This window comes from Panicum hallii, chromosome 5, assembly GCF_002211085.1.
Source record: "Panicum hallii strain FIL2 chromosome 5, PHallii_v3.1, whole genome shotgun sequence".
NCBI classification, from domain to species: domain Eukaryota; kingdom Viridiplantae; phylum Streptophyta; class Magnoliopsida; order Poales; family Poaceae; genus Panicum; species Panicum hallii.
The window spans coordinates 12,518,429-12,546,066 of record NC_038046.1 but is presented as its reverse complement, the minus strand read 5'-3'; the positions used below and the strand labels follow the sequence as shown (position 1 = coordinate 12,546,066).

At 45.7% G+C, this 27,638-nt stretch overlaps 4 protein-coding genes across 6 annotated transcripts; 2 read left to right on the top strand and 2 right to left on the bottom strand.

Annotated features, from left to right (window-relative positions):
- Positions 1–6,954: 6,954 nt before the first annotated feature.
- On the top strand, positions 6,955–9,374 carry LOC112893918 (transcription initiation factor TFIID subunit 11). Its single transcript, XM_025961446.1, has 4 exons — positions 6,955–7,338; positions 7,913–8,000; positions 8,559–8,658; positions 8,983–9,374. The coding sequence occupies exons 1-4, from the start codon at positions 7,028–7,030 to the stop codon at positions 9,108–9,110; spliced, it is 627 nt and encodes a 208-aa protein (XP_025817231.1). The 5' UTR covers positions 6,955–7,027; the 3' UTR covers positions 9,111–9,374.
- Positions 9,375–9,735: 361 nt separating this feature from the next.
- Positions 9,736–12,023, bottom strand: LOC112895961 (cytochrome b561 and DOMON domain-containing protein At3g61750-like). Its single transcript, XM_025963981.1, has 4 exons — positions 11,591–12,023; positions 11,060–11,456; positions 10,450–10,736; positions 9,736–10,273 (listed from the first exon to the last, which is right to left on the bottom strand). The coding sequence occupies exons 1-4, from the start codon at positions 11,753–11,755 to the stop codon at positions 10,013–10,015; spliced, it is 1,110 nt and encodes a 369-aa protein (XP_025819766.1). The 5' UTR covers positions 11,756–12,023; the 3' UTR covers positions 9,736–10,012.
- Positions 12,024–14,548: 2,525 nt separating this feature from the next.
- Positions 14,549–18,747, bottom strand: LOC112891772 (O-acyltransferase WSD1-like). Of its 3 annotated transcripts, none has more exons than XM_025958727.1 (7): positions 18,212–18,747; positions 16,096–16,740; positions 15,905–15,971; positions 15,729–15,802; positions 15,408–15,623; positions 15,088–15,253; positions 14,549–14,928 (listed from the first exon to the last, which is right to left on the bottom strand). In XM_025958727.1, the coding sequence occupies exons 1-7, from the start codon at positions 18,518–18,520 to the stop codon at positions 14,780–14,782; spliced, it is 1,626 nt and encodes a 541-aa protein (XP_025814512.1). In that variant the 5' UTR covers positions 18,521–18,747; the 3' UTR covers positions 14,549–14,779. The 3 variants fall into 3 exon arrangements, with proteins under 3 accessions (XP_025814512.1, XP_025814511.1, XP_025814513.1); XM_025958726.1 differs by having other exon boundaries at positions 15,088–15,225; XM_025958728.1 differs by having other exon boundaries at positions 15,088–15,225; positions 18,218–18,747.
- A 1,725-nt stretch (positions 18,748–20,472) lies between these two features.
- LOC112894059 (dynamin-related protein 5A-like) lies at positions 20,473–27,624 on the top strand. The gene is made up of 16 exons (XM_025961633.1): positions 20,473–20,687; positions 20,937–21,000; positions 21,103–21,207; positions 21,626–21,727; positions 22,241–22,291; positions 22,383–22,444; positions 22,744–22,834; positions 23,050–23,114; positions 23,506–23,700; positions 23,791–23,910; positions 24,251–24,321; positions 25,168–25,393; positions 25,924–25,974; positions 26,401–26,629; positions 26,830–26,969; positions 27,219–27,624. Exons 1-16 carry the CDS (start codon positions 20,559–20,561, stop codon positions 27,345–27,347), a joined length of 1,830 nt encoding a protein of 609 aa, XP_025817418.1. The 5' UTR covers positions 20,473–20,558; the 3' UTR covers positions 27,348–27,624.
- The last annotated feature ends 14 nt before the right edge of the window (positions 27,625–27,638 follow it).

The window sequence follows — 27,638 nt, the reverse complement described above, 5'->3', positions numbered from 1 at the left end:
GATTAATTCACACTTGACAATTGATTCACAAGGACATAATTTGAGATGCATAACTGAGTTCAAAACATTGTAATTCAAGAACTGCATTGATCCTAAAATTTAGAAATAAACAATGTTTACACTTTTTTTATTGTGTGGCCAGATTTATGACGGCGTAGGTTGAATGAAGCCACTATAGATGCGTAGAATAAGTGCATTATATTAAAAGACAATCTAGGTTTAGGATGATCACAACATGAACCATACCTAATGTTCTAGGTAATTAAAATCATCCCTTTTTGAGATCTTCTAGAATATTTGAACGATTGAGGTGCTCCACCTTTACACACTTTCATGATTTACCTTAGTACCATGTCCCCACCATTATTGAGTCCTTCTCTCCAGCTAGAAGGTCTTTTGCGTAGAAAATTGGTGTTTCCTTGACATAAACGCAGTGTTGTCCATCCATATGTTGCCAATTGCCATCATCTAAGATTAATGCCTCCCATTGGATGAGCGCACATATATAATTATATATTGAGGCAACTGGAAGGGAGGTATAGCCCCAGCTTCACCTTTAATTTTAATGTTCATGAAAATTATTCTGATAACGATTTCCCTCATTAATTGTTTATAGAATGCTTAGAAATCTGAAAAAGTGAGAATGCTTGTGTGGTGAGCAAGTACTTGGTCGAAGAGCTTATTCTCCAAGGCTTGTGCGGATATGATCTTCATAAAGAAAGTAAATAACGCACCTTTCAAATACATGTGAAGTACATGTACATTATATATAGCCTATGAAAAGTTAACAATTGTCATCTGTGACTACTTAACCCTTGTTACTATAGGGCAGTATTGAGACACGGCTGCTTGTTTATTACTAGTTGCTTCTGCTAGCGTTTAGTGTATAAGCGATGGCCACAAACGCCTAAGGGACAACGATTCTTCCGGTATGTGCCACGAAACAGGCACAAAAGGCAGGCCTAGGGATGACGCCTTGGGAATTTGCAGAAACGGACAGCCTCCCCATGTCAAAAAGGGGGCTGGCTCACTTTGCATTGCAAGTGTGTACTCGCTCACACACGCGCGCGCATGATAAGGAACACTTGGGGCACATAGTGTTGGGGCCAGCACCAGGTCTTATATAGCATTGACAAATTAAAGGGGATGCTCATGAGCTGATTGGTGGCTGGCCTAATCAGGGCAAAAAGATGGCAATTTGTGAGAACATTTTGCCTATGCACACCCATGTTGCCCAAGAAAGAAGAAAGCCACGCCACCACTCCGGGAATGCTACGTGTGTACTTGATCCATTTCCCAACGGTTGCCAACATGATCTGCCTTGTCTCTTTCTGTTATATATACTGGGCAGTTGAAGCCTGCCAGTATATATTTGTCGTCTCATGTGTATGCCTTGTCACTGTTAGAGTTCCTTTTCTTGGCGATTCTTGCTCAGTCAAATAAAGGTAACTTAACTTGTTGAGGATATATACTCACTGACCTCTAGTTACCTATATATACTAACGAAAATTCACCTTAGGGTCTCATATGGGTAATTAATCAGTCATTCTTTATCCTTAATTTTACTTTAAGTAGCCCCTCGCAAAAAAAGGTTACTTTATTAAGCAGCCCAGCGGCAACCTTTTGCAGATTTGTCAATGTCTGATACGAGAAGAGCTCGGTGGTAGTCATCCATCTTGAGAAAGCTACTGGTTGTTTTTCGCGGACAAAGAGCCGCAGCACACGCGTGCTCGTGGCACTAGTCAGCACTTATCCTACTGTTCCTGAATAGTGCATACACGTTGGAGTTGGAGTGGAAGTCTGAAAGCACAACGTGAAGCTGTATCTAAGCTAGCTAGCTATAGCAGGCTCATGCTTGCCAGTTGCCATTATCTGTAGCTACATATATAGATATGTTGCCTAATCTACAAATGGTTATACAAACCAATGAACCATCACGTCATTTACCCCACCATTGGTGAGCTGGTGCTCACTAAAATCAGTGGAAACTATGTATTAGAAAAGGGCATACACTTATTATTCGTCCAGAATATTCTTATCTTTAGAATTTGAAGATGAAAATTTAGGTTTAGTTCTACGAGCCCCTAAAAAAAAAGCCTCGCATGTGCACATAAAAATCCTATATATATGCGGGTGGTTGGAAACTATCAGAAGTTACCAGCATCATTTCCTAAACATTTTTTCTCATATAGGCAGAGTCAGAATTCAGAAACAAAATTACAGATGTTGAAGTATCGAAAACAAATGATCATAAATAACTCGGGGGCCTACCCTAAACTTCATCTAAGCATGATCTGAGTGTTGTACATACATATAACATATATATATATATATGTTAATACTATATGTGCAACTTACAGTTCATTGAACATAATCATATTATTTTCATACAAATGCATAAAACACACGGGCTTACTGGGTTGGATGGCTAGCATATAAGCCTTGGTAATAAAAAAACTTCAACCAAATCGAGAATTCCAAAGTTAATATGGTATGTATTAATACCTAAATTTTGATAAAAAGATATGTTTTCTCTTCTATTTTATTTCTTATTTTATTGGACTCAATCCTTGATCTATTGGGAGTTTCCATAACCATTTTTCACCCCTATATCCATATATATTGACGTGGCTATAGTTTACTTCTCTCTTTTCTTTCTGTTGTGGTTGTATGATTTAGAGAGCAGATTGTGACCTGTGTGTGCTGCCATCTTCCTCCTCTCATCGCTGTCGAATCTCTCGAATTCCATAGCAGTTGAATGTGGATCTTAACCTACCAATGCAAGGAAGTCCACCATATGATGGTGAAGCCCAGACAAATCCGTACGGAAGGCAGTGTCCTGCTCATCATAGAGCTTACTGATAATACATTAAATTATTTTTCTTACAAGTGATCGTGATTGTAAGATGATGGTGAGTATAGGACCATGTCTTGGCTTGTGTGATGATCTGTATATTTGATGAATGGTAGTTTGATATATATTAAGCATAGTTTTTGAGAATTAGTATGTTATATATATATATATATATTATCCACAACTCTTACTATTGCTAATTGGAGAATCCACATACATTAATCCTCATTAGACATGCTAGATAAATAGGTAAATCCTAGAAATCCTCATAAAAATTAGAAATATGCGACCATCAATTTGGTAGACTTTAACCATTATATCCATTATTCAATCTGTTATTTTACTCACATTTTTTCATTGTAAAATAGCCTTCAGTCGTAACACCTTAAGTACATATAAACATGAGTATTGTGTTAGAATATTTAACGTATGAGAGAGATCAAGGTAAGCAATTTTGACTAATAGTTATGGGCAGAATTTTTCAATAATTTCTAATACTTACGTCTCTCAACAATAGTAGAGCACCGGTTGGTAGACTAGTCTATAGAGCTTATATAAATGTTTTCTGAAGGAAATCTATGGGCGAAAGAAAAGGGTATCTAGGATTTTCTTCTTATATATAGTTGGAATCATGCATGGTCTCCATCAGGCATATCATTACTGCTTAATCTGGTATAGGACCATGTCTTTAGCATGTTAATAATTAATTATTCTCCAGTATGCTTGCATGTTCTTTAATCTGGTAAGGTTACTAATTAAGTCTAATCAACTGTTCACTGCAATGTGGCCGCGGAAGGAAAACTGTTCACTGCAATGCAGGTTATATATATAGACCTAAGCTGCACAACCACGCACACTAAAAGAGCAACCCGTCAAGCATGATGCTGAGTCCTGACGACATGCCTAGCTTATTGGCTGTAGTTTATTATTGCATTGGCACTCGCTCTTGGCCTATGCACAATTGCAGACTAGTGCACAAACAACTCCTATGACATTATTGGCTCATCAGCAGCCTGATATTTGTGGTGCATGATGACGCAGCGATGAGAGCTGAAGCTTAATGGCGAATCGATCGATCACCAGCGCGCAATTTCCCGCTGATCGATAGGACAGGCCGCGCACGCAATGACAGCGCCACATCCCATAAAAATTTCGCCGTCGTCCAACCACCACCGCCGCCGTGACCATCGCTGGAGCTAGGGCCTCACCTGCTGCTGCCCAAGCTTTAATTTTTCTAGGACGAACCATCCAGCGACCCTTCCTTCTAACCAAACTTGATCGTTGTCCACATGCAAGCTCTCGCTAATTGCACGCCAGATAGAGCTAAACAAGGAGACAAACAAGAAACACCTCTAATCTGGTATGATTGGATGCTTCTGTCGCTTCTTAATTTGGATAATGCGTGGGGCCGAGTGTGGATGCAAGTGGCAGTAATGTTTCTGTTTGCATGGAACTATGCTATGCTTCTCCTCGCAATGCAATACGGTATGTGCACAGATTGGCACAGTAATTTTAGAGTCAACTAGGCTAAAAGCGACATTCTCGACCTTTCCTAAACTAGCTTTTGCACAGTAGTGGATGCTCATATCGACCAGCAGCCAACTTGGCATTTTTTGTAATGAAGATTCTTTGGGCGCATAGGAGGGCTCAAGTTTTCAGTTTTGACAGCCTAGCAGATGCTCTCACAAGTCACAAACTGTCTACCGAGAACAGAGTTTAGGGTCAAGCGCCTTTGAAATTTTGATCAGCGCGGCAGCAACTTAATTTATTTCAAAATTTTACTACTCGTTATACGATAAGAAACTTTACAGTTTGTAAACATGTTTCCACTGCAAATAGTGGTCAAAGCTGAATTTCATAGGCCGCATATCGTTGTCAAAAATATACTGACCGAGGGAGTACTACTACTCTAATTTACTGTTATATAGGTAAGATGTAGTAGTCTCTAGAATGAACTAGATATATAGAACGGCAACATTCTTACTTTATTCAGTCTATTCATGTTTATTTTTGTGGAGATTTATTGTTTGAGTTTACTCAGCTGCGCCCAAAAAGATCGAGTAATTAATGGCTACTAATCGAGCCAGCTGTCGTTGCACTTACATGCTGGACCATAGTTAGCACTTAGCACATGTTCTATGTCATTCTTTATCTTCCCCCCGGAATAATATCTCTAATAAGAAACAGTTGTACGTGTACTGGATGAACATCTGACTGTATTATATGTAGCCAAAATATGCTCCAAACAACATATACAATACACACACCTGAAAATTTCATGTGCAGACATACTCCTATATAGCACAAATAATTAAAGCACTCTACGCACACAACTCGTCACAATCGCCCCATAATGGCCACTAGAATCGCACAAGGGGAAAAAGGTTATGAACACAAACACAGCAATGCTCGATCGCTGTCGTGGGAATCGCACAAGCAGGGGAAAGAGCAAGAAAAGCCAGCGGAATTGCACCACAACGAGCGAGAACAAATTAAAAGGCCCATCAAAACTTGTCTCTACGGAAAGGAAGGGCTTTCCATACGCATCATCCGGCATCCCATAGGCCCGACGAGACGACACCATCGTTCGCTGCGGTCAAGCCATGCATGCATCTACCCGGCCATCTCCCCGTGTCGTCCCGGAGCACCAGCTAGCTAGCGCGAGCGAGAGCTCGACACATCACCGGCCAGCCAGACGAAGCCGAGCGAACAAACAAACCGGGCGATCCCTTTCTCTTGCTGGTACGATCGATCGACACGATCCCCGGCAGCAGCAGATACGGTCTCGCTAGTCTATACCTCTGTGGCGTAGTATAATACTGGCGCGTTACTACTCGCTGTCAACGATGCCAGCTCGCTGCCATCAAGCAGGTCCAATTGCGCAACGCAGACAAAGAGATCGAGCAAGCAACTGGGGCGGGCATCTCTTCTCCGCGAAACCGATCGGAGGGCAATCATGGCGCCGGGAGTTGGTCAGAGACGAAGCAGCTGCCGAATATTCACTCCCGCTACCTAGCTCTCCGTCGTCTCCCTCGATCTGCATGCCATCGACGACGGCGAGAGAGGCGAACACGATGATCGACGCGGTATAGATATGGTTGTGTAGAGTAATCTATCGGCGCGCGCCAAAAAGGACTCCTCTGTCGTCTGCAGATGGGCGCGCCCAATTTGGGCGCCTAAACTATGTGATCTGCTAGCTAGCTAGCTGCTGCTGCTGCATCTGAATAAAGAACTAGTCGAGATCGACCAGCTCCCGCGACACGGAAAGAGGGGGTCAAAGACGAGCGGGAGCGGGAATCCTATGCGCTAGCTGGGATTAGGTCAATAAGTTATCAGAGCCGCCACTGCGCGCGATACGAATTGTACGAAAGCGCCGGGGGCAAATCCTATCCTAAATTCCTGCCCGGAAGGATAGGGCTAGCAGCTAGCTAGCTAGCTAGCTCGCGCGCGCTAGCCTGATGCGCTTCCTGCCCCTGCACTCGCGCGCCATCTTGGAAGGGAAAGCCAAATCATGCTGCCGAGCGCACAAGCTCAGCGCGGAGGACGGCACGAAGGATGGGTCATGCATACATAAATGGTGGCGGAGCAAGATTTGGCGAGAGAGATATGATCTTGTTAGCATGATCGAGGATGGGGTTCTTGATTACCCTTTTCACCGTACACTGCGAGACACCATCATTGTGTTATGTAGCTACAAGCTACTGACTAGAATTGCAGCTGGGTGGTTAGTGGACGCGCACTGTCGACGAATCGTGGTCTGACGAGGCTCGGGCTGACATGAAGCCCTCACGGGCTATATAGCCTATAGCCAAACCAACATCTCCCATCCATCCCGCGGGATCCAGCCAGCCCACAGTTACGAAGCACGTCGCCCACAGCAGGGCCTAATAATAATACTTGACACAATCCACCTGTCTGGTCCGATCCAAAGGAGTGGCCCAGAGGCCGGCCTGGTCCAAAGCTCCCCAGCCCAACCCACCCGGCGCCACCCGCAACTGCCCCGCAAAAAAGGCCGTAAACTGACGCGCCACGGGCTTGCCGACCCCAAAGGCCCAAAGAAGAGTCCAGAGGCCTCCCGACCCAGCCCTTCCCCTCTGCTCTTCTCCGTCCGTGCCTCCGGCCACTCGCATCGGACCCATCTCGCCCATCCACCGCCACCGCCGCGCGTCGACCATGAAGGACCCCTTCGAGGCGGCAGTCGAGGAGCAGGACTCGCCGCCGGAGTCGCCGGCGCCGCCGGAGGAGGAGGCCGGCGCAGCGGGCCCCGCGGAAGACCCCGAGGACTACGACGGCGGCGGCCCGCGCGCCCCGCCGCCGCGGCAGCCGGCGGCCCCGGCGTCGCTCGCCGCGGCCGCGGCCAAGGCCAAGGGCCGGGTCCAGAGGGAGCAGCAGGAGGATGAGGACGATGAGGAGGACCAGATGGAGGTCGACCTCGAGAAGCTCCCCACCAGCACCGGCGACCCCGACAAGCTCGCCAAGATGAAGTTCGTGCCTTATTATGCCCTGCCTGTTCAACATTCGTATCTAGTAAATTACATTGCCTTGTTAGCGGTAGAAATTCGTGGGGTCTTCGTATTCTTAGCTACTTCGTATTCTCTTAGTAGTAGATACTCGATTGGTCAACTGCAAGCCAGCAAACCCTAATTCTGCCTATGTTCACTACGCAGAGATCAGTTACAAGCAGAACTGTAGAAACCAAGTAATTGGCCATTCCTTGGCTTATTGGAGTACAAATTCGTTGAGTTTGGATTATCCTAGTTGCGTTCTTAGTCAGCTTTTGTTAACCGTACAGAAACCAACTATACATAACAAAACTAGCAGCTGTCAATCGAATCGTGTTTTGTTTGCTCTTTTCTTTTGTGTAGTTAGTGTTCAGTAGTTGACTCTTTTCAGTTATAATATTTTGTAATTTAGAAAGGAAGTTTTTCTACAATATACTTGTTACTTGGAATATTTATTCTGATTAGAAAGAAAAGGATTTATATTTCGTTATGGATTCAAAATTATATGCCAATGTTAAGAAAATTGTGTGTATATTCTAACTGTCCCATTTGTCAGTGCTATACTGTCCCAATTTACGGAAGAGCAGATGAACCGTTATGAGTCATTCCGAAGATCGGGATTTCAAAAATCAAACATGAAAAGGGTATGACCAAAGATCATATAAATTGAATGATTGATCTGATGTATCTTGCATATTTGCCTCAATATGCCTCAATGTTTGGAATGTAAATGAATATATGCATATAGAGTAGATATTTGTATCGCCTTGAATGCACTGTTAAGCGTAGTACCATTCTGTGGTATCGTATATCTCATAAATGCTGTTTGCTAAAGCGAATATCTTCTTTGTTCACTTCAGTTGGGGAAATTATTGTTCTGCATGCCTTGTATGAAGCATATCAAGATGATCATATCCGTAACATGTCTTGAGTTTGATTTTCTCAAGATGCATGGATTACTTAATTTCGTCCTAGTTTTTTCCTAGTTTGGAAAGTTGGTTTCTTCCTTAGTTTGGAAACTTGATTTCTCATCATGCTGTACTCCTCTTGAAATATTTGAAAGCTCAAAAACTTACTGTGATGCAAACTAATAGGTAGGATAATAACTGACTCTGATCTTGTTGTCATGTGTTTGCTATCCAGTTACTCAAATCAGTCTGGTGATGTTTGTAGAGTTGATCTTTTATTGTGTTTACTTGCAGCTATTGACAAGCATCACTGGAAGTCAAAAGATTTCTATCCCTACATCAATTGTGGTATCAGGGATAGCAAAAATGTTTGTTGGGGAGCTAATTGAAACAGGCAAGTTCAGAATAGTCGTGTTGTAATATTGACTAGCAACTTGTGTCTGAGCATGACATCCATAGTGTCCACCTGTAATATTGACTAGCATAATTTTATGTTTCAGTTTGGCCTCGGTAGTTATCCCTGTCAAGAGGCTCATTTTTGCTTTCGAGCTCACCATATTATATGAAACACATATTTTTGGCTAGCAGAATTTTTCAAGTATGGCTCACTATATTAATATATTGTATTAAGCAAATGCACTTTTCAACAAAAAAAATGGCAGCATGGTTTTCTTGATTGGTGGTTTTTTTCCTAACAATTTGATTGTTTGTATTCCAGCCAGGATAGTGATGACTGAGAGGAAGGATTCTGGACCGATTAGGCCTTGCCACATCAGGGAAGCATACAGAAGACTGAAGCTTGAAGGGAAGATACCACGACGATCTGTTCCTAGGCTCTTCCGTTAGAGAAGCATCTCTGTTGATATCAATCAGGACAGAGTTGGGTCTTTCTGTCAAACATGAAAGTATGATGCTAGTGGCCATTCGTTTCCCTTGTAACTGCAAGTATCATCTTACATATCTTGGGGAAAAAATGCTGTGTATAAAGCTAGGGTTATTAACCCAGTGTACTGTATGTTGGCCATCGAACAAATTGCATGTACCATTTGGGTGTATTTAAATATCATCCATGTTTGTGGTCCAAAAGAAGCGGTGGTTTGGCTTGCTACATATGCACTGTATGGGCAACTATGATGAGCCGTGGATTTGGCTTCTTGCATTGTTGCATTAGATCTGTTCTTGGCATATGCCTAAGAAGTCTCGGAGATTGGGTGTCAGCAAAGTCTCGGAGATTGGGTGTCAGCATTTCATTGTCCTGTTAACGCTGCTTTGCACCCAGTTTCTCTTCAATTTGAACCGCAATTCAACACGGGCTCTGAAGCAGTTCACAGGACTAAAATCCATCCTACTCTAGGGACCTCGTGAGGCTGTGCACGTACCTCACTTCCCACAAGAGAGAGAACCACGCGCAGCTTCGTCAGGCTCAGGCAGGCGCACCACGTCCACCATTGACCATTCACACTTGGGGAAATGCGCAAACCATCTCATTTTCCATTTCGAGCACACCCAAATCCCAAAAGCACCGGAACGGCAAGCCTTAACACAGACAAGTCCGATGACCGTCTCGTGCTTTTACACGCCAAAAGGGCAAAAAAATCATCATATAGGCTATTGGTCCTGCAGATCTGCCTGCAAAAGACCCCGCAGCGAGCACGAACGCTACACCAAAAGCATATAGCACGCAAAACATCGAAAGAATATGAACCTCCTTCAGTTATACCACGACACAAGAACCAAACTGATCGTCCTTAGTACGCCGCCGTAGAACCGCTATTGTTTCTCCACCTCGTCCACAGCAGGACTTCCAGGGCGATGATGGTGATCAGGAGGACGGCCAGGTTGAAACCGTAGCCGATCTTCCATGAGTTGCCGGCGCCGCCGACCTTGATCCCGACGACGATGTTGATCGCAGCGAAGAAGAGCACGAGCCGGCCTACCCAGTGGTGGTACCAGTTCCAGAATTTGCGGTACTTGGAGTCCTTGTTGGGCCTCAGGAAGATTGCTAGGATCTGAAGAAGTAGGCAGACATTTCAGATCTATGTAGCAAGTTTTATGTTGAAAATGCTGGTGTTAGTGTACTACTTGTAGTGCAAAGTAGTTAACTACTGTCAGTATTCTGGATCAAACTATTTTGACTTGATATGCACGACATGGTTTCACCTATGCAGAAGCAGAAAGCACATACCTGCAAGATGCCTAGCACAAGCACAAATATGCCGAGGCCCCTGTGTGCGGGGACGTTGGCTTGGATCTTGTTGTACAATGATACTCCAGCCACAATGCCGGCCAGACCCAGGATGAATCCCACAAACTGGATGCCGGTATGGAGGTAGAACCACAGGGGGTCCCATCTCCTGCAGTACCTTGCGACGATGGCGCCAATTGGCAGGAGCACACCCCACGCGAACAAGTTGAGCGCCCCATGAGTCCTTTTCAGACCTTCCGGGAAGGATGACGCGCTTGAAGAGCTGCCTGCAAACATGGAAGTTTTTGTTTTTCCGTGAGAAGAATGATTTGGTGGTTCAGTCGTCAGATCAGAAGTGCATTCCTCCATTGACTGTCATTTGCCAGAGTTATGGTTCTCTGATTTGGGAAGAATAGGTCAGATCAAAGTGTTGCACAACCACTTTCTATTGTTCAAGTTACTGATTTGTTTTCCTAAGCAGAGCCACTGATCTAAACATACTGAAATTTCAATCTCCATCAGAAAACAAAGGACTGACGGTACACATTTCTCTTTTCCAAATCTATCGGCATCAATCGGGTGGCACTAGAATCAAGCAATCGAAACGGACCTGTGGTGAAATCGAAAGCGATGGAGGTCTTGTCCTGGTGCTCTGAGAGGCGGTCGTTGACGGGGATGGCGGAGCCGATGGCGAGGAGCATGTTCTGGCGCTTGAGCGGCGCGGTGAACCTGAGCTGGAAGGCGAGGTAGATCTTGGCCTGCTGCACGAGCACGGTGTGGTCGTGGTCGTTGGAGACGAGGAAGCCCTTGTCCACGACCACCTGCGAGGGGGTCTTACCCTGCAGCGAGAACTGCTTGATGTGGGCAACCCCCGTCTTGCCCATCCACCCCACCATGGCGCTCGAGCCCACCATGAGGCCGTCCTTGGAGAACCCCATCCCCACCCACCCCGTGCTGTACATGGTCGAGAGCACCACCCGCAGCACGTTGTCCTTGCCCTGCGCGTACTGCAGCCGAGGGCAGAGCACCGGAGTTCAGTGAAAGCCAATGGGAGCGCGGGCTCCGCACCGGATCGCCATGGATCTAGCGCGAGGAGGCAAGAAACTCGCGAATCGAAGCACTGGTGGCGAGAGGCACGTACCCGGAGCACGAAGTTGTTCCAGACGGGGGCGCAGGCTAGCCCCGAGTAGTTGCCGACGAGCTGCGGCGGCAGCTCGTCGCCGCAGGTCTGCGCCGTCGCCGCCGGCGCGAGCACGGCAAGCGCGACGAGCAGCGCGCCGACCGACGCGCGCCCCATTCCCACCATTCCCCGCGTCAGGGAACCGGAGCCGGCGACGTGGGGAGAAGTGCAGCGGCCTACACCTCCGTATCAACCGCGACGTGCCAACCACCGGTACTAGCTTTACCTTTACTGGCCTCTGGAACGAGCTGCCTCTGCTTGGTGGAGGCGGCAGCTGCAACCTGGATGCAGCTTGCGATTACGCTTATGATATATTAGCTTGCTTGGCTGGTCTTGCGAGCATCTCCCGTGTGCAAGTGTCGCTAGATCTGGAACCAACAGGCAAAGGGGATCCATGTGTGCGCACACGCTACTTTGATGGAGCTTTCTGGGATTGTGCTTGCCTTGTTTTCGTGTGATTCAGAAAGCGCAGTGTTTTATACACTACTCTTTGAGGTGGATCACGATGGTTTCCGCAAATCCCAACAAAGAATGCATTCTTCCGGTTTGATTTGTAGAGGAACTTTTCATGTAATTTCAGTGCATTTCCAAACGTCGACATATATTATGTCTAGTTTGAATTTGAACTTTATAGATGTACCCTTTGAAATCTAGCCCCTGCGTCGTTCGACTGGCCGCTTCCGTCTCCACCCAACCAACCTAGTCTTGGTGGCCGCCGCCGCCGGACCGCCTCCAGCGGCAGTGGCGGCTCGCGGCGGGATGAAGTTGGTCTCACGCGCACCTCTCTCCTCCACCTCCTCCTTCTTCCCTCCCCCTCTTCCTCTGGTTCAAGGTCGTCATATGGTGCTCGCCGCCCTTGAGGGTTGTCTCCAGCCATCCCAAGCCAGATCCAACCTTCCCTAGTCCGGATCAGCATGCGGTGGTTACTCCCCCATCGCCGGTGACCGCAACCTAGGTCACACCCCATTTCCCTCTCTCATTCTTCCTCTCATATCATCCTCCTCTCCCCCCCCCTCTCTCTTCCTCAGCTTCAAGGTCGCCAAGATCGTCGTGCTCACCGCAGGTGAGAGTCGTCCAGCTACCTGTCGCTAGATCCAACCTCCACTGGTTCGGATCTGCATGCTCCCGGGTGGGGGCACTCTCCCGCTGCTTGTGGGCGCCGCCTCCTGTTGCCGCCGCCTAGGCCGCCTCTTTCGGTCGTCTTCGTGAGGCGGATCAGTGGGCAGGCCTAGCCGCCGCTGCTGCCGCCTCCACCCCTCTGGTCGTGCGGCCATCCCACCCGTTCCCCTCGGTTGCTGAGGTGGGATCCGGTGGTATGGCTTTGGATCACCGTGGTTGGCACATCTTTGGTGCAGCAACTTGCACCTTCTTCTTCCACCCTGCGCTACCATGTTCGTCGTACTCATCGATTTCAATCTCGTGCCCTGCTGCTGCGGTACATGACGGAGGAAGGGTCTTTGGTTTACGGGCGAAATCCTTGCCTAGCTTCGGACATCGTTCACCTCGCTGGAGGCATTGTGGTGACCTTGATCTTGTATCCTTGGGTGAAAGCTTAGTCTCTATCAGACGGGTGATGACAGTGCTTGGGTGCCGTTTCCTTCCTGAAGGCGTCGTCTTGAGGATCTCTCCATGCTGCATCTGTGTGGGTGTTTTGGTTGGTTTCGACAGTCTAATTCTCTTTTCGCAAGGCGTGTGTTGCTTGGTGTTCTCTGGGTTGGCTTATTAACCGCAACTGCGACGCGTTTTACTTCATTGCTTATGAAGCTGAGGTGGTCGCTCTCTCTTCATGTGCACTCTCGTCTCCAAGCTTAGGTGGTGGCTCATTGCTGCAGGCAAGATCGGACTACACGTTTGGTGGCTTCATCAGGCCTGTAGTTTCTCGTGTTGCGTAGCGGGTTGCTCTGTTACTTTGTTGAGTAGTAAGTTGTGTTTGCATGAGTGCAGTGGCCTCGGCTGCTTATATCGTTGTATTCTTTCTTCTTCTTAACGAAACGCGCTAAAAAAATTTGAACTCCTTCTAAACAGCTGCCATAACAGAGGATATCAGAAAAATTACAGAAAATATACGGGGCACTAATGTTCCAACGCCGCATAACACGCTGGTAGAAACATGTTGCCATGTTGGGGTCTTTTAAGAAAAACGCTCAGATTCACGCCGACACATGCAAGCATGTTCTTCCTCCAACCCTCTCTGGTTTGCCTTCAATGTGCAGTACGGCAGCATATAAAATCACAGTGGCAGGTGGTTCGCTGCAACCACCTGATAAAACATCGAGTCTTCAACCGGATCCTGTTCAGAGGCAATATACTACCAAGACCCTCAATCCTTTCCCCATCGTTGTCGCAGAGTTCAGAGATGGCATTTCGCATTCGCAAAAAAGAAAAGAGAGATCAAGATGGCTGAAATTTCAGCTGAGTGAATTCTCCACATATCTTACATGGAAACTTCCCTGAATATGAATCGAGTTGCCAAGAAAACAAAAATCTTGTGTGCAGCAAATTCAGCAAGGAGATGGTTTGAGTGAATCCAACACGCTGTATGTGTGTCTGTAGGCAGCATCGTGTACTGATTTCCTCCATTTTCTATGGTTCGGAGGGCGTCTCCTATTCATCGTCGGTGGAAATGCGTTGCCTACAGCTACAAGTGGCCCACGTGCGCAAGCCTAAGATGAGCTTTAGCGGAAAAGAAATGTTACTATACATGCAAACTCACTAATCATTTGCTAGCTTTCAATATCATTGCCTTCTGCAGTATCCCTGTTGGAAGATTATGTAAACCTGAACCTTTCCTAGCCACCCAAAAAGTTTGTCCAGGCCAGCAACGAGATTTCAAATGCGAAGAACCACAAAGTGAAGCAAGAATTATTTGCTTTCAATACCATTGCCTTCGTGCTGCATTATCCAAGTTGAAAGATTATGTAAGCCTGAACCTCTGCTGTATACTATCAAGCCAACCGAAAAGTTCGTCCAGATCAGCGACAAGATTTCAAATGCAAAATTTGATATCAGCTAGGTACTGTTTGGTGTATGTTTCTTCTGTCCAGTGCTAATATTTCTGGCAGATCAGCTCGCTGACGAGCAATGAGCCAATGATCATGGCTGCAGTACAACAAACATCCTTTTCAACTGCGAGTACCATCATGGGCCGCCTCAGGTTTCCGTGGAGCCGCCTCGCGGATGAGCCTGAGGGACTCGGCGAAGTCGTCCAGAAGCTGATGGCAATCCGGGAACTGCGACTCGTCTACTGACAGGACCAGCTTCACTTTGTTCATGTAACTCTGGTAATGTATGGTCAGGGCCTGCACACACACACACACATCCAGACCAAATAATTGACCAGCCACTGCAGATTCTTCAGAATTGCGTGTAGAGACACAGCACAGGCATGAACTTCTGAACAAGAGAGCCATGAATTGAAGCAACAACTGAATAAAGCATGCCACCTGGGATGAACTTACATGTGGGTGCCCGTAGGTTCCGGGGGCGATGTAGACGATGGGGTTGCCGCAGAAGAGCACCTGCTCCGTTGGCCCGACCATGTTGGAGAAGGACAGCGTGGTGTGCGTGAACATGCCGTAGCAGAGCGCGGCTGCTGCCTGCACATACGCATCCAGGTTCCAAGCTCTGTCAGGGCGAATCTAGATTGAGCTGATCAATTTTATTCCAGTGCTGAACAATGCACGGCAACAAACAATGGCCGGTTCTCCCCTCCATCACATGGTAAGAGCTCACAGCCAAAGTAGAGCCGCCGGGTCAGAGACAGCAAGCGAATCCACACCTTGATGCCGAAAAGCTTGAGGACCATGTAGCCGCTCCAGAAGGTGAAGACGGACTCCATGGAGCTCTTCTTCCTGCGCGCGACCTTGGTCGCCCTCCGGACGTACTCGACGGGGTCGTCGTGCCTGGCCAGGTGGAAGGGGATCAGCATGTAGCCGATCTTGTTTCCCCATCTGGCGCCGTTGTCCTTGCCGGACTCCATCATGCTCGCCAATGTCTGCTCATGCCACCAAGATCACGAAAAATGGGAGCGCTGAGTACATCTTCACTACTTCACCCAACTGTATGTGATGTGATCGACGAGGAAGTGGTAGAGGCTCACCTGTATGCCAGGCGTCGGCCGTAAGTTGACAAGAACAGCGGATCGCACCGTGATGCTCTTACTGTCGCTTTCACCTGAAGATTGTGGTTACGGCATCAGTTGCAAATGGTCCTGATACAGTGACCTGAATCACTGCACTGCCAAGACGCATTTCTGCATCTGGATCAGGCGCTCACCTGTTTTACGGAAATAATACCGTGACAGCGCCGCAGAGGTTATTCCAAGCAGAACATCGTTTACAGTCTGGAAAGGTGCGTGTATTAGTGCAAAACTTATTTGTGTGTTGAATATTTCTTCGATCTTTAAGGAAAAAGAACCAGAAAGCAGAGTACAGTAGTAGTGGCCAAGAAGAGAAGCTCGTGCGTACGCAGCTCATGGCGTTCTTGACGAACTTGATGTCGTCGAGGCTGAGCGTGCGGTTCACGAAGCGCTTGGGCCGGAACTCGGTGCCCTCCCGGCCCTTGAGCACCGTGGGCGCGTCGCCCAGCAGCGACGCCGCCGTTGCGACAAAGCGCGCCACGTCGACCGCCGTGTGCCACGCGAGCACGAGGAACGCTACGGCCCACGCGGCCAGCGCCGCCAGCGCGTCGAGGACGGCGCCCGCGGGCGAAGAGAGCGTCTGCCGCGGCCGCCGACGCCGACGCACCGCGTGGACGGGGCCCGCGCGGCGCGCCAGCGGGAGTGCGGGGAGCGCGCCCGGGTCCGCGGCGCTGCGCGTGCACGCCATGAAGAGGGAGAGCATGGAGACGCCGTCGCCGACGGAGTGGTGCACGCGGAGCGCGACCGCGGCGGCGGCCTCGGCGGTGGGGAAGTCGAGGACGTGGACCTCCCACAGCGGGACGGCGTGGTCCATGGGCCGCGTCGATAGCGACGACACGTAGTCCTCCAGGGCCCTGCCCGGGTCGGCCGCCACGGCGGCCGGGTCCAGCTCCGGGACGATGATGTGGTCGTCGAGGTTCACCGCCGTCCGGACCCATTTGGGCCTGGCGTCCGTTTCGAACTCGTTTAACACCTGCAGAGATTGTTGTCCTCAAAGCAAAAACAACAAAGAAGAAACAATGAACAAAAGACATGCATGTGTGCATGGTGTGCCCCCTCCCACACGCTTATATAGAGACAAGACAAATGCACCACCATCAATCAGATCGGGCTGCATACAGGATAAACTTTGATAGAGACCACATTGTACTCCAACGACTCCATTAATCCATGGAAACATGTGGTTTCTCGACAACGTTGATACTATTTGCAGTCTAATTAATGATCACAATCAATCCTCCTTAGATCAATAACTAAGCTATTTTTTTTTGATATGCAACAAGCCAACAAACTAGGAGTAGGACGTCGAAGGTATACTGGTAAAAAGGAGCCATATGACTAGAGTACTACTGGACATGCTCGATGACGACTGAACTCGGCACGCGAACCAATCGGCACTTCACAAGAGATCACGCGGCGACCGTTCAACGATGCCAAGAGACCATGCATGTTCCTTTCGCATGGCGATGACGCAGCTACGTACTCAAAGCTACCTTGCTGCGCAGTATCTGCCACACGTACATAGCTACAAGACACGCTGGGAACCATTTGAACATTCCTGTTTGGATCAACCGGACTGATGTTTGAACACTAATTAAAAATATTAAATATAAATTAATTATAAATCTAATTGCACATATGGAGGACAATTCACGAGATGAATCTGTTAAGCTTAATTAGTCCATGATTTGACCTTGTGCTACAATAAATATGTGCTAATGATGGATTAAGTAGGCTTAATGGTTTCATCTCGTGAATTAACTTTCATTTATGCAATCGGTTTTGTAATTAGTCTATTTTTAATACTCCTAGTTGGTGTCTAAACATCTGATCCGACGGGGTTAAAATTTAGTCCCCGGTACAAACAGACCCAAACTCTTCTTAGGAAAATGTGCAAGTAACCTCAACCTTAGGATAAAAAGACAGCAATGCGTGTAGGGCAAATGTTAAAGTTTCAGCAAGTACGCTGCTCTATAGCCACAACTCACTCCTTTGGTTTTATTCTCTCTTTTTTTAATTCTTTTTACCATGTTCATAGAAATTGCACCAACATCTGCAGCATCATATTAGTTCCATTAAAATCCTTCGTAAAATATGTCATGATGCTGTATTCATCTGGTATTGTAGATTATATAAACTCAGTCAAAGTTAGATCTAAACTGAAAACTTTTACTTTTTTTTTAGAACGGAGAAAATAGTAAGCAAAACTGGCCGTACTTTTCAAACACAGAGCGCTACAGTTAAACGCAACTAGCCTAGCAGAGGCCTGGTTGTTCAAAAGTCTAGCTAGACTCGAGAGGACGAAGAAAAGGAGCGGCAAAGTGAAGAAGGAAGATGGCCATGGCTTTCCTAATCTTCTCGAACAGCACGAACAGCTGATGAATCCACGAACGGAACGCGCGCAACGGACTGGCGACGGGTGAGAAGCGAGCGCGCATACATACGCGTACCTGGACGCTGCAGAAGCGCGGGTGGCGGGCGAGCGTGGCGGCGACCCCGGCCCGGAGCGCCGGCAGGTCGACCGGCGCTGCGAGGCCGAACACGGACACGATGTGGCAGCGGAAGTGCGGCTCCCGGAACAGCCGCCCCGTCGGGCTCACCGGCTCCTCCTCGGCCACGGCATCGGCACCGACCGCCTCATCCTCCCGGCCGGCCGCTGCCTTGCTCTCGAACTCGATCGCCGCCGCGGCCGCCGTGTCTATGGACAGCGCCCGCTTCCGCAGCGTGGCGCTGGCACCGGCGCCGGGATCCATCGCCCCCGTCGAGTGAGCTCTCGTGCGCGCGCGCGCCTCCTTCCCCGACGGCGGACGCGCGGGGAATTCTTCCGGTGTACGTGGCTGCGCGCGGCGCACGCAGGTATGCGCAGCTTGCCAGCGGCGTCCGTGCCGGGAAAGTGGGAAAATGCAACCTCGCCGCGGGCTTCTAGTAGCAGCCGGCCCGGGCGGGGCGTGCAAGGCTGGGCTGATTCTGACCGGGGAACTGACTTGTGCCGGCACGTATCGCGCGCCGCGCACGGGGTATGTAGCGGCATCGGTGGCGCCTCACGGCGCGCTGCGCCTGGGATCGACGACGGCCAGACACGAGGCTGGATGGGACGATGGATAGACGGTCAGGCTGCTGACAGGCACTGCCTTGACACAGGCGCGCTCTTCTACAGTGTGCGCTGTGCACGCCTCTCCTACAGGTCAGGCGTGGATTCCGGACACCTGATCAGCAGAGCTGGGACGTCGACGTGCGGGCGTGGTTGGGTTCAGACCTTTCCCAGTTCAGCGCACGCAGCTGCTAGATCGTCGTGAGGTCACGGTCGATCTCGGCGGCGTCGTACCTCAGAGCAAGGCTTTTCCATCCATTCCATGAAGGCTAAAATCGTAGCGGCACGAGGTTATTCCACTGGGTGTGTCGTCCAGTCCACGAACGCTGCGGCAAGTGTGTGAAGAATAGTCTCCCAAAAAATGGGCGACGCAGCGTCCAGTCCGGATACTGAGCGTATTCATTAGTAAAGCTTGAGGCATTCACGAGTCTGTTCGCAAAGCACGGCGAGCGCCAAGAAAAGGAAAGTCTTCAAACCACTGCAGAGCAGCCAAACTACCTTTCTGGAGCTTACAGAGCCAATGAATTTGATGATTCTTAACAAGGAGATGCACCTACTTGTTTTTAAGGACAGTGGTGCTTTCTCTATTGTGAATCATAGTATGGACACATATACTCACGTACACACACGTTCTTACCAATACACATACGGCATAAGCACTTTCAGAAGACTGGCAAATTCTAGAATTTACAAAGCCACTATAGGCATCTCGCCAGTGAATGCCACATTACCTACCTTTACTCTAGAGTTCAATAGTAATTTTTAAATTTTTAAAATTTATGATTTTATCCTATGTTCTTATGTTTTACAGCTGAATTGACATTGTTATGGACAAAAGTAAGGGTAAGAATGCAACTGTGCTTTTTTTTTCATATAGAAATGGCGGGCTCTTTCATCTTGTATGCTCAATCTCTTTTTAGAAGAGTATTTTCTAGTTGTATTGTACCAAAATTTTTTCTAAAGTCAAGGGATTTTATCGTAAATATGCTTAAGTAACACTAAACCCGCCCCAAGGCCCCAATGACCACATCTCCACACGTGTGTCTGTTCAAAATCTCGAGCCGGTAGCACGGAGTGAATGCTCGTGTGCCACAACACCTTTAGCTGCCCATACGTTTCTGTCCCTGAACCACGTACGGCTAGAAAAAAATGTTGTGTTTCTTTCCGATTAATACGAAAATTCCCTGACACGCTCGATTTACGTGGGCTTAATTCGATTACTTGCACACTGGGTTCATTTCCGAGAGAAATCATCGTCTCAGAGTTCCACACAAATTTTTATATAACCGGCTATAACTGCCACTAAAACCGGCTATAATCCTCTAAAAGTAGGAACGGCGGCCCTGCCGCTGAACGCTCTAGCCGGCGATTTAAAATCATAATTCCACACCGATATATATATTTGGAAACTTGAGGGGTTTCCACCAAATATGCAGCATGGAACGCGGACGATCACATCTCGACACGTGGCACCTGATCAAGGCTTCGACTCGAAGCACCACCCACAAGCCAAGCGAAACCGTCGGAGCGCACAAAAACCAAACAGCTCCTCCTCGGCTGGCACGAACGCTCGTGTGCAGTGTGCACGATCGAACAAACCCCGTCGCGCACGCCCCGCATCCTCGCGGGGTCATTGGCGTCTCCTCAATCGACGGCCGCGCCCAGGGCCCCGACCGCCTAGGGTTTCCGGCGCGGCGGCCATGGAGAACCTCATCTCGCTCGTCAACAAGCTGCAGCGCGCGTGCACCGCCCTCGGCGACCACGGCGAGGAGAGCGCGCTCCCCACCCTGTGGGACTCGCTACCGGCCATCGCCGTCGTCGGCGGCCAGGTCTGACAGGCCCGCGATCTAGCATTTGTATTTTTCCTTTCCTTTTTGGTTCTCTGTTTTTGGACGTGATGCTGGGGTTTTTGGCTGTACATGTGGTGTGGAACCCTAGTGTTTGTGATGGCCGCTTCGTAGTTTAATCCGCATTTACGCGGAAGCTAGTTGTTCCTGATTTCGAAATTTGGAAGTATTATTTACCAATGTGGGTTTTGACATGCCATTTTCCATCTTTTTTGCCGTTACGTGCGACAGAGTTCGGGTAAATCCTCGGTGTTGGAGAGTGTCGTTGGGAAGGATTTCCTACCTCGGGGTTCAGGTACTGTGGTTTCACGGTTTCGATATTGTGAAAAAGCTTTAGTACCATAACCCCTTTTGTCCAATTTTGTGATGGTGCTTATGGTTTGATGGAATTCTGCAGGAATTGTTACAAGGCGCCCCCTGGTTCTGCAACTCAACAGGATTGATGGTCCAGGAGAATACGCAGAGTTCATGCACCTTAAGAAGAAAAGATTTACAGATTTTGGTAAATCCTTTACTCAATTAGTCAATTACTGCCTTGGTCTGTTTGAGCATCTGAACTTAATTACCAATCTGAAAATAATTCAACTGCAATACAGAGAAACATTGTAGTATAGCGTCTAAAATGCAAATCCAAGCTCATGGCACTTCGTGGTATTATATTGTGTTACTCAACTTGAGAGCTAATGACAATATGACATAGGGTTACATTTGATCACTAATATTGCCGCACTGCTTTCATGGTCATACATTGTTTCCTTAAATGTGGATTGAATTGCATGTTTCATGAGTGAACTGCATATTTTAGTGGCATAATTTTCTGTTTAGAACTGTCTAAAGTCTGCCATAGCTACGCATGCATGGTTAGCAGTTCAGTAATATTTTTTTAAAAAAAATGGTACTGATATACTCACACTTTACAGCCCTAGTGAGGAAGGAGATTGCAGATGAAACTGACCGAGCAACTGGCCGCACAAAACAAATATCAACTGTGCCCATTTATTTGAGCATATATTCCCCAAATGGTAAGACTAAAATCCTGGCAATATGTTGTCTCAGTTTACACTCTTTGCTGCTATTGCTTTATTACATCTCCAGTTTTCAGCTTTAGTGTTGTGTGGTTTTTTAATCTTAAGCATGAACTTTATGAGTTAGCTACTGGAGCATAACTGTACTTAGAGAAACCTTGATTGTGTACATAGCTATTGTTCCCATTAAAAGCCATCAGAATTTCCAGCATCGCCATCACTGAGACTAGCTCAATAGGCTCAGCCTATGATTTCATCTTGTAACCCCTATTTTGGGATACTTTCAGTGGGATGTGTCCATTGTCTCTCTGAAATTTATATTAGGAAAACAATAAGCCGAGCAATCCCTGAACAGAGGCTGGCTTTCATCCATTTCTCTTATCTGATCTGGGTGCAGGATTGCTGATGGTTGTAGAATACTGTAGCCCCGTTGTTTATATTTTTGTTATGCTGATGAGATTCTGCCTACTTTACTTCGTATTCTATTCTAAATGTTTTTAACCATTGCAGTTGTAAACCTTACTCTTATTGATCTCCCTGGGCTTACTAAGGTAGCTGTTGGTAAGTCATTCTTGATGTTAAGATATTGTCTCCTTTATTCCTATTGCAGTAGTTTGTGTTACTAACTTGCAATTATATGTTTTGATAATAGAGGGACAACCTGATAGTATTGTGCATGACATTGAAAACATGGTTCACTCATTCATTGAAAAGGTACTTTATAATAACCCCATGCGCAGTCTTTTCATTATTATTGATGATGAGCATAATTTCTACTTTCAACTGAATTAAGTGGCGACCGGTGAGTAACCACAAACTGAGAATTGGGTTCAGCATATTAATCCAGTTTTCCCTCTATATTTTGGCATGCACCAGTTCACATGTATATCGACTAATTTTGTGATCTGATATGGTCTTCTCTCTTTTGCTAAAGTTACATTTGAACTGTCCTTTATATTCAAGTACCTGGCAAAAATGTTATGTATACCAGTGGATCTGTTTATTTTTTGTAGCCCAATTGCATCATTCTTGCAATTTCTCCAGCCAATCAGGACCTTGCAACTTCTGACGCAATAAAAATTTCACGGGAAGTTGACCCAAAAGGTATAATACTGCTACGAACTTAATGAAGAATGTGATGAGTAGTTTGATTTTCGGGTATAACATAATGTGATTTCAATTTTATGTCTTTACTCTTTAATTGATGTGGTAAATAAATTCATGTAATGTCTATTTTATAAAGTAACTTGTTAGACCAAAATAGACTCATGTAAAAAATAATCTAATATTCTATTGAATGCTATGATGTTGAATTTCAGGTGAAAGGACCTTTGGTGTGCTTACAAAAATTGACCTAATGGACAAGGGCACAGACGCAGTTGATGTAAGTTATATTCATCACTCAGAATGTTTCATAACAGTTGATAATTCTCATGAACAATTAGTTTGTTCTGTGATTCTCTTGATAACAGTTGCCTGTTCTGTGATTCTGTACCAAAATTATTGAATCTAACAAGAATGATATTCTGTTGATCTACTAATCAAAGCTCCTAATCTTCTGTGAGTTTCCTCTTGTGAGAAACTCATGCATCTGCCTCTCTGGTTCCAGCCACAGTGATTACTTGCTTAGCTGCATTGCTAATTTTGCTTTGTTTAGTCTTAGGTCTATGCATGTGCTCTCCTAGTGTGCACTGGTTGCAAGGCAGTAAGCCTCTAATTGTGGTTTACCTTATATAATAGCTGTGTCTTGATTCTGATTGGGTTCTGTTCTGTAGATACTAGAAGGAAGGTCCTATCGACTACAATATCCATGGATTGGTGTTGTTAATCGTTCCCAACAAGATATAAATAAGAATGTAGACATGATTGCCGCTAGGATTAGAGAGCGTGAATATTTTGCAAGTATACCAGAATATAAACAACTTGCGCACAGAATGGGATCAGAGCACTTAGCAAAGATGCTTTCAAAGGTATGCTGTACAAATTATATTATGTGTGCAATCAAATTTGATTATTTGTCTTGAGGACCTCACGATTATTTACTAGCCATCATCCTGCAGCATTTGGAATCTGTGATTAAATCAAGAATTCCAGGGATCCAGTCTCTAATAACCAAGGCCACTGCAGAGCTAGAAACTGAACTTTGTCGTCTTGGAAAACCCATTGCTGCAGATGCTGGAGTAAGACTTCTGCATGTTATCAGTCTAGGAATAGATGATTTCTATATTTTGAATCTTCTCTAGCCCCAAAGTTTTTCTCATATAATGGGTACATGATGAGTCTTACTATGGTATTACCTATTTCTTTGTGCCAGCTACACGTACCTTATATACATTTGTCATGTCCATTCAGACTGTATGCATCATTCTGTAATACACTTAAGGTTTTCTTGTTTTACGCTTCTAGCATAAGACATGCTCTCACGAGCCACTATTACATGCACGAAAAATTTCCTGCAGCTAGTCTTTCAATTTGCATTATTATGGAAATATGTTAATTACACTTCTTCATGTTATTCAGGGAAAGCTGTACACTATTATGGAAATATGTCGCATGTTTGACAGTATCTACAAGGAACATCTGGACGGAATGTATGTTTCAAATAGAGCTTCTGTTCGTTATGTCTTTTGGGACATTACATTGAGTGCTACTTCCAATTTTGAAGAGATTTTTTTTTCATAGTTTGGAGAAAAGCTATTCTGGCGGAAACAGTCTTTTGTTGCTAAATATTTTAATACTGCAATGTATAGCATTTCTAGCTGTGTTGGGAGTTCGGTATATAGTGAGGATCTCAGCTGTGAAACTACTATAGAAATAAGGATGCAAGTGGGTACCTAATAGTGTTTTTTGGGTCAGCTAATTAATTACGATGGCATGCCACTTTAGTTCATTTTATCAACATTTTGGTAGACCCAATGACCCAATATATATATAACTTGCATCCCTATATAGCAATGATACCTCCTCATGTTTAAAACAAAACTTGTACTTGCAGTTTGACAGATATCCTTTGTGTGCATGAAGTCCTGATATGAACTACAATATTTTGTTTCCAAAGCACACACAAATTAGTATTTATCATAAAATTAATGTGACATTATTGTATTATGCATTAGAGTGTATCTGGCATGCGCACACTATAGTAGGAACTGGTAATTAACTGCACATTTCAAAAGGTACATATTTACCTGCCAAATTAGTGATTTTCAACCAAAACATTCTTCATCGGAACGCTGAAAATGTACGTGCATGTGTGCTGCTTCTCAGCTACTTATTCTGCTATCATCCAACAAACAGTTTTTCACATAACCTGTCCGTTGAGAGAGCCAATGAAAATTAAACTTCTATTCCCTCCTTTCTGATACAAAATCAACTTCTTCTGCAAGATTGTCTACATATTTCTATTTTCATTTATGTTACTTCTTTTATTTTGACAGGCGTTCTGGTGGGGAGAAGATCTACTATGTCTTTGACAACCAATTTCCGGTGGCTCTTAAACGGTTGCAATTTGAAAAACATCTTGCAATGGAAAATGTAAAGAAGCTTATAACACAAGCTGATGGATACCAACCACACTTAATAGCTCCAGAGCAAGGATATCGGCGTCTTATAGAGTCATGTCTTGTTAGTATCAAAGGTCCAGCTGAGGCAGCTGTTGACGCGGTATGTCGTGCATGTGTTTATATGCTCAATAACTCACATTTAAGAGTTTTCTGCATCATCTCTTGCAGTTATCTAATATTTCTAATAACGTTGTGCCTTGAAACGTTTCCATCTCTAACTTATGGAGATATCTCCAAAAGGTTTAAATCAAATTGATTTTGGGAATCTTTCATTCCTTGCAGTCTAGCACTGTGAATAGTTACATTTTAAAATATAACTTATCTCATTTATCTTTGGGCCTACTCCACATTGGTCAGTGTTTCAGAGCTAGTGCTAATTATTGCACCACAATTTTTTCGTTTTATACAAGAAAGTATTTTTCATGACTTTTACGAGTTTGGGATAGTAGGAAGGCAAAATTTTCGTTCTTTTGTCAAATCCTTGTACTGTCTTTATTCATTTCTTTTATATAAATCAGTTCAACTGAAATAGTTTTGATCGTTGATATTTTATTTACTTAAACCTTGACCGGCACAAATGTTTCATTCAGTTCTAGAGCATGACACCTTTTACACATTGGCACTTGGCAGGTCCATGCAATACTCAAGGAGCTCGTTCACAGGGCTATCAAGGAGACACATGTATGTTTTGTCCTTTCTTGATCTGTTGAACTGTATTTGCAGCACAAACATGGTTTTATAATCTGGTTGTACGGTTTATACTTGTGGCGAGTGTATGTACCAGTACTAAGGTAGGACGCAGGAGATTTAATGCATCCCTTTTCTTTTTTTTTTTGGAAGGAGAGGTGGGTGAATCACCTATCTGATTTGATTTCAGTTATAGTTTCTTTATTTACAAAAAATTGATATGGAATATCTATCAGGAATTTAGGATTGCATCTATTTGTCTATAACTCTATATGCAAGAACGTGCATTTGTGTATCATTCAAGAATGTACCTTAGTAAAAATATAGCAATAAAAGTGATGGAGAAATGTTACTTAGAAAACTCTTATCCTGAGTAGCGACTTCACTTAGAATTGAAGTTGTTTGACTGTGTTTGTGCAGGAGTTGAAGCAGTTTCCAACTCTTCGTGTGGAAGTAAGCAGTGCAGCTTTTAAAGCATTGGACAGAATGAGGGATGAGAGCAAGAAAAATACACTGATGCTTGTTGATATGGAGTGCAGCTATTTAACTGTAGATTTCTTTAGGAAGCTTCCTCAGGATGTTGAGAAAGGAGGAAGTCCAACACAATCCATCTTTGATCGATACAATGATTCATATCTCAGACGAATTGGTAAGGACTTCAGAGTTATTTAAGCATTTTCCACTAGAGTTGAATGCTTTAATGTTACTTCTTACCGTTATTATCGCAAGTTCTGAACAGACATGTATTTAAGAATAGTTCTGTGAACCAATACGTTTAGTACACTTGAAACGAACTTAATTGCACGATTAGTTACAACATAACTTGCTTGTTCTTGTCATCTTATACAGGTACTAATGTACAGGCGTATGTCAACATGGTATGCTCAACCTTGAGGAACTCCATCCCGAAATCGATCGTATATTGCCAAGTCCGCAAGGCGAAGCGCTCACTACTAGATCATTTCTTTACGGAGTTGGGAGCAAGAGAGGTGAGTTGTTTTGGCACCTTCCGTTATGGTAGCTTTTCTTCACATGAACATAATGAGTATTTAGCTGAAGCTGAAGTGCTATGTAGCTTGTCTATGTTCACGGTTCACCGATGTACCCATACATTTATTACTCTCTAAACGATTGTTGTCACACGCACTTGCATCACGACCAAGTGTTAGTGTGGCGTCTAGTGTGATGATCACCTTAATACAGTCGTTTTGTTAACCTCACTTCCGTTCGCTGTGCAGACCAAGCAGCTGTCTAAGCTTCTTGATGAGGACCCTGATGTCATGGAGCGCAGAGCAAAGCTTGCCCAGAGGTTGGAGCTATATCGGAGCGCCCAGGCAGAAATCGATGCGGTTGCATGGGCCAAATAATCTCGTCTCCTTGGCCGGATTCCGCGTTTTTCAGTTGATCTTTTTGGGAGAGCCATCAAATATAGCTCTTTCGTTTTTCTCTGCCCATTGGGTTCATCTGTTTAGGTAGTTCATGGTGTTCGGGAGCACAGACATCAGCTAGACCTTTTTGTTATCTAGAAGTTCTATATCATTGTCGTTTCTGTTCTTGTCCGCGGGATCAACGAATTTGTTCTAGGTCGGTCGGTTCCTTGTGTATCTGAAGGAACCAAGTAGATTGCGTTTTCCCCGAAATCCATACGAGGTTCTCAG